This window comes from Numida meleagris, chromosome 4, assembly GCF_002078875.1.
Source record: "Numida meleagris isolate 19003 breed g44 Domestic line chromosome 4, NumMel1.0, whole genome shotgun sequence".
Taxonomy (NCBI): domain Eukaryota; kingdom Metazoa; phylum Chordata; class Aves; order Galliformes; family Numididae; genus Numida; species Numida meleagris.
In genome coordinates this window covers 8,618,101-8,629,169 of record NC_034412.1, presented here as the reverse complement: position 1 = coordinate 8,629,169, position 11,069 = coordinate 8,618,101, and the positions used below count along the sequence as shown (strand labels likewise).

General features: G+C 62.6%; 3 protein-coding genes across 3 annotated transcripts in view; all 3 read left to right on the top strand.

The window, feature by feature from the left end:
• On the top strand, positions 796-6,098 carry PRSS56 (protease, serine 56). Its single transcript, XM_021393639.1, is given in 16 exon segments — positions 796-838; positions 1,148-1,309; positions 1,734-1,931; positions 2,604-2,651; positions 2,865-3,241; positions 3,313-3,472; positions 3,598-3,809; positions 3,811-3,855; positions 3,858-4,020; positions 4,095-4,283; positions 4,369-4,530; positions 4,645-4,699; positions 4,910-5,322; positions 5,478-5,558; positions 5,712-5,824; positions 5,899-6,098. Coding segments are annotated over 16 exon segments (2,595 nt in total). The 3' UTR covers positions 6,073-6,098.
• On the top strand, positions 6,918-10,082 carry CHRND (cholinergic receptor nicotinic delta subunit). The gene is made up of 11 exons (XM_021396960.1): positions 6,918-7,379; positions 7,501-7,545; positions 7,722-7,831; positions 7,947-8,102; positions 8,205-8,320; positions 8,412-8,612; positions 8,860-8,971; positions 9,081-9,195; positions 9,333-9,534; positions 9,621-9,733; positions 9,819-10,082. The coding sequence occupies exons 1-11, from the start codon at positions 6,942-6,944 to the stop codon at positions 9,999-10,001; spliced, it is 1,791 nt and encodes a 596-aa protein (XP_021252635.1). The 5' UTR covers positions 6,918-6,941; the 3' UTR covers positions 10,002-10,082.
• The window catches only part of CHRNG (cholinergic receptor nicotinic gamma subunit), a 4,232-nt gene continuing 3,909 nt past the window's right edge, over positions 10,747-11,069 (top strand). Inside the window, exon 1 of the mRNA XM_021396234.1 lies at positions 10,747-10,801. Coding sequence (XP_021251909.1) covers positions 10,747-10,801 — 55 coding nt within the window. The remainder of the gene's footprint in view (positions 10,802-11,069) is intronic.

Sequence of the window (11,069 nt, the reverse complement as noted above, 5' to 3'; positions counted from 1 at the left end):
TGGGGACGGAGAGACGGACGCGGGCAGAGATAAAGGTGTGGGTATTGCCAGACCCCAATGGGTCTGGGGACACGGGCACCCCAAGTGAGTGATGATGGGAACATGGGGAGGGTGGCAAAGGGGGCACCCCAAAAGCTTGGAGCCAAGGGCATTGAGGGGAGGCGTCTGTCCGGCACTGTGGGCTGCGGGGACACAAAGCCACCCCCTGCTCCATGGGCCCCCCATCTCTGCTTCTCGGTGCCCGTCGACCGCCTTTGAAGCGCCCGCCACCGCCGCCACCGCCGTCGCGTTCCCACCCGCCCGCCTCTCCCCGCCCCCCCCGCTCCCAGCTGCCCCTTCCCCAGGGCCCGGGGCCGAGTTCGGGGGGCACCGTTGGGGAGGAGAGAGGGTGGCGGGGCCGAGATTGGCGTGAAAATGATCAAGGGCTGCGGGCAGCGCCGGAGCGCAGCGCCCGTCTGATGCTGCCCGCCCGGAGGCCCCGTCAAACAAAGGATGCATTGAGGCCCCGAGCTGCGTCCCCAAGCCCGGACCCCCCCTCCGGGCTGGCATCTTGGCGCGACATTAATGAACTCGCCTGTTTGTGCTCCCCTGGCCCCTCTCTCCTCCCACCGCCCGGGGGGCACTGTATATATCTGTGCCTCCTCGCCCGCCTCGGGCACTTCAGGGCTCACCCCCTAAAACCTTTGCCTGGCTGGGATGGAGCAAGGAAGGAAAAGGACTCGGGGTGCTGTCCCCATGGTCATCCTATCCTCCCCAGTGATGCTGCTTCTCCTACAGCTGGCTGCGGGGGCTCCCATGGGCCAGGGGCTGTACGCCATGCCAGCTAGCGTCCTGCAAGGTCAGTGCCAGCGGTGGGCACGGGGCATCCTTAGGGCTGGGTTTTGGGGGTGGAGCTGTAGGAGCTGGGATTCATTCATTTTATTTTCGGAGGTGGCACACAGAGGATGCTCAGCTCCCCATCTTGCCCATGCCACCTCCACCTGCTCATGTGCCAACCCCATGGGGAGGTGACATCACCCCAAGCAATGCCAATGGGACTGCCAGAGCCTGTGCCCACCTAACGCCCATCACGGAGACACTGGGGTGTGGATGTTGGGCTGGGGGCTTTGTGGCGGGGGTCACAGGGGTCTGAGTGAACTCCACGCAGCGCTGTCGAGCCGGGGGACACTGGTGCTGGAGGCAGCACTGAGGAGCGCACTGCTGGCACTGGAGCGGGCGCTGGCTGAGCAGCAGAAGCAATGGGGTGCCTGCGGGCTCTGTGCCCCCTGCCTCTTCCCCCCCTGCGCCAACCTCACCCAACGCTGCCCACGTGAGTCTCATCCCTCCCACAGCCCTACCCAAGCCGTACCCCAACCCCTATAGAGACCCCATTGAAATGATGCCCCAAGATCCTACCCAGACCGTATCCCCCATAGTTGCCACCCCTATAGGCTTTACCAAAGCAGTGCCCTGTCTGCTAGAGACCCTAGTGAAACACTGCCTGGAGACCCTACCCAAGCAGCTCCCCAACCTCTTGAGATCCTCCTCAAACCGAAGCCCAACCCAAAGCACTGCCTGACCCCTTCTTCCCACCCCAAATATCCCCCCAAAACATACCCTGACACTCAGGAGTCCCTGCCAAAACACAGCAGCCCCACCATGCCCCCTCCCCACCCACCCTGGGATGGCCCAGGCAGAGGTGGGAAGGGGGCAATGAGGATGTGAGGATGCCCACAACCCCAATGTCCCCACAGCCCCTGCCGTGCCCCCCGCCGTGCCCCCCAGCTGCCAGGCCCTGTTGGATGCCCAAGCGCTGCCCGAGCTGCCCCAACGCCACTGGGCACTGAGCCAGGCTTGTGCTCCCTACCTGCGCCTGTGCCCCCCTCAGGGCACCCAGCCTGCCTGCACCCTGCTCAGTGCCCAGCGCTGCCAGCACCGCCTCCAGGAGTGCCGTGAGTGGGCACCCAGCTCCTCCTGGAGAGGGGAGACCATACAATAACAAATGGGGCGCCAGATTGCCTGGAGGGGATATGGGACAGTGAGGGTGGGAGGGGGAAGCTGGGGGACTTTGAGAGGGAAGATGTTGGAGGATGGAGCAGTATGTGGTGGGATGAGGGGGAGAAAAACTGGGGATCAAGGAGGGATGTGGGGTGAGATTTGTGGGCTGGAGGGATTGGGATGGGGAAATGGGAATAGAGACACTGAGGGGTGATTGGGAATGTGGGTGGGATTGGGGGGTGGGAAGAACTGGGGATGAAGGAGGGATCTGGGGTGAGATGAGATTCGGGGCATGGAGGTTTTGGGAGAGATGGGGAAATGGGGATGGGGGATTGGAAATGATGTAGGAGATAGGGTGGGATGGAAAATAGGCAGCACGGGGGGCTCAGGAGGGGGATGGAGCACTGGAGGGGTCACAGAGGGATTGAGGTGGGACAGGGAGATATGGGGTGGAATGGAGATATCGAGGGCACAGACACACTGAGGGGTGGAGGATCTGGGGTGGGACAGAGGCACTGGGCGTACAGACTGGGGACATAGAGCCACTGAGGATGACGAGGACATCGGGTGGCACTGGGGGCAGCGGGCAAAATGTCCCCCACTCACCACACCAACCCATCCTACAGTGCTGGCGAAGGCAGCCCTGAATGCCAGTGCGGCGGCAGCGATGCCAGGTGAGCCGGGGACAGCAGCTCCCACAGCCCCCCCAACCCCCAGCCCCATGCTGCGCCGGGGGGCAGAGGTTAGCGTCGGCAGCTGCCGGCCCGCAGGGTGCCCCCGGCCCACCGCCCGCTCGCCTCCGTGAGCACGATGAGGCGTGACAGCGCGTCCTACCCCCACTGCCACCTCCCTCCACGGCCACGCTTCTCACAGCTTTATCCCCTCAGAGGGCTGCGGGCTCCGGGCGGACCCCCCCACCGACAGCACAGCCCCCCGAGGACGCATCATGGGCGGCAGTGCGGCCCGGCACGGGGCTTGGCCGTGGCTGGTGTCCGTGCGGCTGCACGGGGAGCTGGTGTGCGGCGGGGTGCTGGTGGGCCACGCGTGGGCCCTCACCGCCGCCCACTGCTTCAACGGGTACGGTGTGGGAACGGGGCCGTGGGGCGGCACTGCTGTCCCCAAAGCCTTAATCGTCGCTCTCCATCCCTGTGCCAGGAACCAGAACGAGTTGGCATGGACGGTGGTGGTGGGCGACCACGAGCTGGGCAAGGCGGACCCCGGGGAGCGGGCAGTACCTGTGCGGCGCATCGTGCCTCACCCCAAGGTCAGTGGAGGTGGGCACCCCCAGATCATCCCTACACGCCCCATAACCCCTCACACTCCCTTCATCTTCAGTTCAACCCCAAGACGTTTCACGGGGACCTGGCGCTGCTGGAGCTGGCGGAGCCGCTGGCACCGTCAGGCACCGTAATCCCTGTGTGCCTGCCCAGCGCTGCCACCGAGCCCAGCCCCGGCACCCCCTGCCACATCGCGGGGTGGGGGTCCCTGTATGAAGGTAGGTGCCACCCAGCACCCATGGGTTCCATGCTCAGTGCCAAGCCACCAAGCCAAAGGACCAAAAAGGAGAGAGTGTGGGCACCCTAAGCATGGGGTACCCTGTAACGGCGCCTTGCCTGGCAGAGGGGCCATCGGCCGAGGTGGTGATGGAGGCACAGGTGCCCCTGCTCAGCCAGGAGACATGCCGGGCAGCCCTGGGCAGGGAGCTGCTCACCAGCGCCATGTTCTGTGCCGGGTACCTGTCCGGGGGCATCGATTCCTGCCAGGTAACGCCACCCCACAACACAGCAGTGCCCTGGGCATGGGGTGAGCACACAGTGCCAGGCATGTCCCCCAGCCCGCTGTGTCCTGGTTGGGCTGATGTGTGGATGTCCCCCCCCCACCAGGGTGACTCGGGGGGTCCACTGGTGTGCCAGGACCCCTCCTCAAATCACTTTGTCCTCTACGGCATCACCTCGTGGGGTGACGGCTGCGGCGAGCGGGGCAAACCGGGCGTCTACACTCGTGTGGCTGCCTTCGCCGACTGGCTCAGCCTGCAGATGGACCGTGAGTGCCAGTGGGGGGCACAGGGTGGCACCCCAGGGGGCTCAGCATCTCACAGCAGTGCTGTGCCTTCACAGCTGTTCCTGGCAGCCGGGAACCAAGCTGCTTTGACCTGCTGGCCCTATCCCAGCTGCCCCCTGAGCAGCAGCCCCTGGAGCGCACTCGTCTCTGCTCCTTCTATGCGGGGTCCTGCCGGGCTGCCCCGGGCCGAGCCAGCTGCACCCACCTTGCTGATGAGACCTGCCGTGCCCAGACAAGGAGATGCGGTGAGATGAAGCAATGGCACGGGGCTGGGGGACTGAGCTGGGTTGGCACAGTGCTGGGGACACAGCTCTCTTGCTGGACCAACAGAGCTGCACTCCTACGCCCAGACCCTGGTGGGTCTCCTGCGCCGGGCTGGGGACTTCATCCAAAACCAGCTCGACTTCTCCTTCCTCACCCGCACCCTGCCCCAGCTCCTGGGCAAGATCTACGGGCACCTCTTCCCCATCCGCATCCGTAGGGATGTCCCAGGTACTCACATGGGCTGTGCCACCCTTTGGGGATGTGCAACCCCTGTGCTGGTGGCTGGAACACCAACACCCTGCCCGACACCTCATCTCTCCTGCCCCCTGCTTGTCTCTGCAGACCCAGCGATGGCTGATCACCCCACAGCTGAGGGACCCCTGAGACCACCCCGCAGGTAAAGGCGGATGTGTGGGCATCGTGGGTTGTGGCGGCGGGGTGGGGTCAAGTTTTAGGGACGTCGGCACTGATATGGCTTCTTGCATTCAGCCCAAAGCAGCAGGGTCTTGCTCTTCCCAGGTCCCACCAGGGGTGCAAGCGAGGTGGCAGTGCCCAGGGGACAGGTGGTACCAGGCACCCACCTGAGCTCGCCCTGCTGTGCTTGCAGGCAGCTGCCCACCTTCAGGGAATTTTTTGGGTCTGTGGGGCCACGGCTGCAGGACTGGGTGCAGGCGCTGAGGGCCACGGCAGGGGGCAGCCCCCTGGCACCCACCCCAGACGGGGAGCAGCTCCATGAGGAGATGTGGCTCTTCTTACAGGTATTTAGGAAGAAATGGGCTAAGGGGAGCCTTGCCCCTATGATGGTGCCAGCAAGGACCATACCCCTGCAGCACCCCATGGGCACTCCACTGTCTGCACTGTCCCCCTCCTCTTCTCTGCAGCAGAGTGAGAAGGTGGTAGAGGAGCTGGTGGGACAGGGCAGAGCTTTTCTCACCCAGCTAAGGGCAGAGCTGAACCTTGACACCCCCTTGGAGGCCATGCAGGCACCAGGAGAGTCACCTGGGAACCTCATGCTGAATCGTGAGCCCTGGGAGGCCGGGGGGGATTGGTGGGGTGTGGGTCTGATCAGGTATGGGGCTGGTGGGGTATGTATGGGGCTGGTGGGGGTACCCACCACCAAGCTCCGTGCCCAGGCAGTGCCTGCTGAGAACCTCACCAATTATGTTTTCATGCAGGCTCAGTGCCAAGGGAGAAACGAGAGCTGGTGCCCACGATGCCAGGGCTGGAGGAGGAGGAGGAGGCAGGCACAGGCAGAGGTAAGCAACCCACAGCTCCTGTGCTGTGTGACGCCATGGGGATGGTGACAAATCCAACCTCAGCACTGCACCCCAGCGCTGGGGCTGGCTGCAGCACGGTGACCCCACACACCCCCTGGCACCCCCCTCCATCTCTCTCCTGTTTCCCCCCAGCTGCAGCTTGCCCTGGCCTCAATGCCTCCACATTGAGGGTTGGCGTGGTGCAGGAGCTCTACGCCTGGGTGCTGCAGGTGCCAGAGCCGGACCTGGCCATGACCTTCCAGGAGGTGTGAGCAGTGCCACCACCAGCATGTCACTGCACCCCAGCTTTGGGGCTGACAGCGTTTTCCTCTCCCCACAGATCCTGGTGGACCTAAGCTCAAAAAACACCAAGGGGCTGTACCGAGCGCAGGTGCGGGCCACAGTGGGCGGCCGGCCCACGGCTTTTGCTGGGCTGGTGGGGCTGGAGAGTGACTCGCTGGCACGCAGCATGCCCGGTCTCGTGGCCTTGGCACTTGAGGCTCTGAAAACCTAGGGGTGCTGGCAGGGGATGAGGCACAGCTCCTGTTCCCCGTGGGCACCTCTTATTTATTTGTACAGAGAAAGGTCTATTTTTCAATAAAGAAGGGCTCTATTTTCTGGTAGCTAGTGAGGATGAAGCAAGTGGTGTGCCATGCGGTGCCAGTGAGGTGGGCGTCAGCAGGATGTGACACCCCAGTGCATCCCCCTCCCCATCACCCCCCACCCCTAAGCAACGTCCCCATCCTCAGGTCCTTCCCCTGGCATCTGGAGGGGGAACCCAAAGTGTTGGGTACCCACTGCCCACAGCACCCTTTGCCACAGAGTGCAGCACCAATGCCCGCCCCATGTGTCACCCAGCTGGGGACCCTCACCAAAACTTATGCCAGGGTCAGACCACATGTGCCATAGGCACTGCTTGGGTGCCAGCACCTCCATGTCCCCCAGCAGCATCTGCTGAGCAGTGCAGGGACTGCTCCTCCCAGTGCTCAGGTGACGAGATGGCACTGAGGGGCGGTGAGCCCAGCTGTTCCTGCCTGTCTCCCTTCTCTGGGCTTGGAGGTGCCGGAAGCAGGGGGGCCAGAGCGGGTATCCGGAGCCGGCACCCTTCCCCCCGGCACCTGGCACCATCCATCTCTGCGGCCGGACATCTGCTCGGGCAGGCCAAGCAGGGAGGTGGTGAGGAGCTGGCACGGCACGAAGGCACCGCGGGCACCGCATGGGGGACATGGCAGTGCTGCTGGCCCTGCTTGGGGCACTGGTGCTGTCGGGTGAGCAGAGCCATGGGGTTTGGGTACAAGGATGCTGGGGGTTCCTGGATCACTGCAATGAGGTCGGGGCTGGGGTGGTGGTGTCTGTGTCTCAACTGGGCACACGTGTGTCCCTATGTATCCTAGTCCGTGTCCATGTCTGCACCTACCTACATGCCCAGTGCCATGGGGTCTGCACTGGCATCTTGTACTAGTTTGTCCCTACGTGTCTCTATACCCATGTGTCTGTATATCGCTGTGTCCCATGTCTATGCATGCCCATGTGTCCCCATATGTGTGCTATTCCTGTGCCCATGCACCACATCTGGGTGCCCACCTCCCTGGCGCTGCATGGCATCGACACGCTGTGCCCCCTCACCCTCTGTCTGCCTCTGCCCACCCTCTCTGCCTGACCTCGAGCCCCCCAGGTGGGCTCTGCATTAACCAGGAGGAGCGGCTCATCCATCACCTCTTTGAGGAGAGAGGCTACAACAAGGAGGTACGCCCGGTTGCCTCTGCTGACGAGGTTGTGGATGTCTACTTGGCCCTCACCCTCTCCAACCTCATCTCGCTGGTGAGCCCTACTGGGCAGTGCCTGGGGTCCAGTTGTACTCCAAGGGCTGCCTTGGGTTGAAGGTCTTTGTTTGGCCACTGGGCATGGCCATGACATCTCAGTATCCCCCACGTTATTGCAGAAAGAAGTGGACGAGACACTCACCACCAACGTATGGGTGGAACAAGTGAGTAGGGACAGAAGGGGTTGACGGGAGTGGAGCCAGTGCTGACAAACTCCTGCCCAGACCCCTCTTTCCTCTCAGTACCATCATCCCCCTGCCATCTCCATGGGCAAGGGGTGTCACTGGCTTGGCCATGGGGCCATAGCATGGCGAGGTGACCCAGGGGTGTCTCCCACCAGAGCTGGACTGATTACCGCCTGCAGTGGAACACATCTGAGTTTGGGGGTGTTGACGTGCTCCGTCTGCTGCCAGAGATGTTGTGGCTGCCCGAGATAGTCCTGGAGAACAAGTGAGCAGTGCTTAGTTTCCCCTCCCCATTCTCTCCGGGCAAGCATCCTCAGCCAGAGCTGTGCCCAGTGCCCAGGGCTCTCCCTTGCCCTGCCACCACCTCAGTTTCCATGCAGCAATGACGGGCTCTTTGAAGTCGCCTACTACTGCAACGTGCTGGTCTACAACACTGGCTATGTCTACTGGCTGCCCCCCGCAATCTTCCGCAGTGCCTGCCCCATCAACGTCAACTTCTTTCCCTTTGATTGGCAGAACTGCACCCTCAAGTTCAGGTGTGGGGTCTGGCATGGTCCCCAGCATTGTGCCAGAGGATGGGGTGGGAGGACAAAGTGGTGGGCACAGACCCTCACCGCCCATACCCTACCTTGTTTCAGCTCATTGGCGTACAATGCGCAGGAGATCAGCATGCACCTGAAGGAGGAGAGCGACCCGGAGACGGAGAAGTATTACCGGGTGGAGTGGATCATCATTGACCCTGAAGGCTTCACAGGTAATGCTGGTGCTCCCTGCTGTGTCCTGTGGCAGTGGGACACCCTATGAGGGGCTCAGGGTCCCCCATGCTGCCCCATGTGTCCCAACAGAGAATGGCGAATGGGAAATCATCCACCGTCCGGCCCGCAAGAACATCCACCCCAGCTACCCCACCGAGAGCAGCGAGCACCAGGACATCACCTTCTACCTCATCATCAAGCGCAAGCCACTCTTCTACATCATCAACATCGTCACACCTTGTGTCCTCATTGCCTTCATGGCCATCCTTGTCTTCTACCTGCCTGCTGACAGTGAGTGGCACCTGCACCGGGCATGGGGACACCCATGACCCATACCTGCCCTGGAACACGTGGATATCCCAGTGTCCAACACAGCACTAGGACAATCCTGTGCAGGACACCATCCAACTACCCCTGAGCAGGGCATGGGATAACCCAAATGGGACCCTGGGCTACCCCTAGATCATAAAGCCCTGTATGGAGCACTGTAGGGTGGGACACTGGGAGGGGACATGACACGGCTCCCCTTCCTCTCCAGGTGGTGAGAAGATGACGCTGGTGATCTCGGTGCTCCTAGCCCAGTCTGTCTTCCTCCTGCTGGTCTCCCAGCGCCTGCCCGCCACCTCCCATGCCATTCCTCTCATTGGCAAGTGAGTTTTGGGCACATCTCATGGTCCCAAGGTGGCAGAGAATGGTTCTGCATGTCCCCAGACCCCTGCAACAATACCATCCCCAGATCCGTGCCCTCCACCCCCATAGGTACCTTCTGTTCATCATGCTGCTGGTGACGGCTGTGGTGGTGATCTGTGTCGTGGTCCTCAACTTCCATTTCCGCACCCCCAGCACTCATATCATGTCTGACTGGGTCAAAGAGGTGAAGGGGTGATGGGCACGGGAGGGCACAGCCACCATGCATCATGGCACCGGGGTGTCTAATCTGTGCCACCCCAGACGGTTGCGCACCTGGGTTGAGGACAGAAGGTGGGGACACAGTGGCATGTCCTATGCCAGGTGTTCCTGGAAATCCTGCCCCGCTTGCTGCACATGTCACACCCGGCTGAGAGCCCAGCAGGTGCCCCGTGCATCCGGCGCTGCAGCTCGGCCGGGTACATCGCCAAGGCGGAGGAGTACTACAGCGTCAAGTCCCGCAGCGAGCTCATGTTCGAGAAGCAGTCAGAGCGGCATGGGCTGGCCAGCCGCGTCACCCCTGCCCGTGAGCCTCATCCCTCCTGCAGGGACGGGGGGACATGGGATGGGTGGCTGCTGTCCCTTGGGAGCTCAGGGGCATCCCATCCCCAGGCTTTGCACCAGCAGCCACGAGCGAGGAGCAGCTCTATGATCACCTGAAACCCACCTTGGATGAGGCCAACTTCATTGTCAAGCATATGCGGGAGAAAAACAGCTACAATGAGGTGGGAGCCACGGGCACAGTGGGGAATGGCAGGGCAGAGGGGGATCCCTAGGCTCCCCATGCTCTGCTCCTGGCTCTCCCCCCAGGAGAAGGACAACTGGAACCGCGTGGCGCGCACCCTGGACCGCCTCTGCCTGTTCCTCATCACCCCCATGCTGGTGGTGGGCACGCTCTGGATCTTTCTCATGGGCATCTACAACCACCCACCGCCACTGCCCTTCTCCGGAGACCCCTTTGACTACCGGGAGGAGAACAAGCGCTACATTTAGGGCAGCCCTGAGGGTGGGGATGTCCCTCGTGGCAGCCCCTCCACTCCTCCCTGCCCACCTGCTGTGGCTGGAAGAAATAAAGCTGGGTGCTTCTTGATGTGGGGTGCAGAGCTGGTGGTTAAATGGGGCCCCCCATCCAGGCCCACAAGTATTGCCCCATCCCTCAGTGCCCCGCTGGCGCCTGGAGGGTGCCTCCTTCCGTGTACAGCTCCGGTTTCAAGGGACATAGCTGACGTCCCCACACCGGTGGGGGCCCAGGACAGCTGTCACATCCTCTCCACTAAGCTAGGAATGCACTGACGTGGGGCTGGGCAGGATTCAGAGCCTTGGGATGAGCATTGCTCCCCAGGATGAGCTGGGGGACTTCCCCACCCCAGGGACCATCTAGTGGCCGTGAAGGGGGACACAGAGCACTGTCTGGGGGGGTTGCAAGAGGGCACACATGGCTGCAGATTTCTACTATGGAGCTATACACATCTCTTCAGGGGTCATGGGGAAGCTGAGCACGGAGCTCCTTTGGTCCTCAACCCCAAATCCAGCTCTTCCTCCCAGCACACTGCCATCACCCCACCAGCACAGAAGGGGGGGGATGTGGGTTGCCACCCACCCCTCCCTCATCCCGCATTGCTGCTGAGAACAGCTGATAGGGATAGGGACAGCTGTCCCGTCCCAGTGGGCTCCAGGCCCAGAACGCTGCTGCGCAGGCGGCTGAGCGGAGCCCCAGCCCCGCGCCCATAACTCCAACATGCGCTGCCCCGATCTCCTCCTCTTTCTCCTCCTCGCCCTCTGTGCCCTGCCAGGTAAGGTGCGCTCGCCCCGGGGAGGGGGGCGGCTGAAGGGTCCCTGGTGCCCCCTTCTACCACCTTTTCCTTGGGAGTTTGTCACCCGGGGGTGCACAGTGTTGTGCGCTGTCCCCATGGGTTGTTCTCATGTGTGCTGTCCCCATGTCCTGCTTGCACACCAAGGCTGTGTGTACATCCCCTCCCCACCAGCACTTGGCCCCCAGCCATGTCAGTATTGCCCCAGGGGCAGCACTAAGCCTCCCATCCCCTCCCCGGGTGCCCCCAC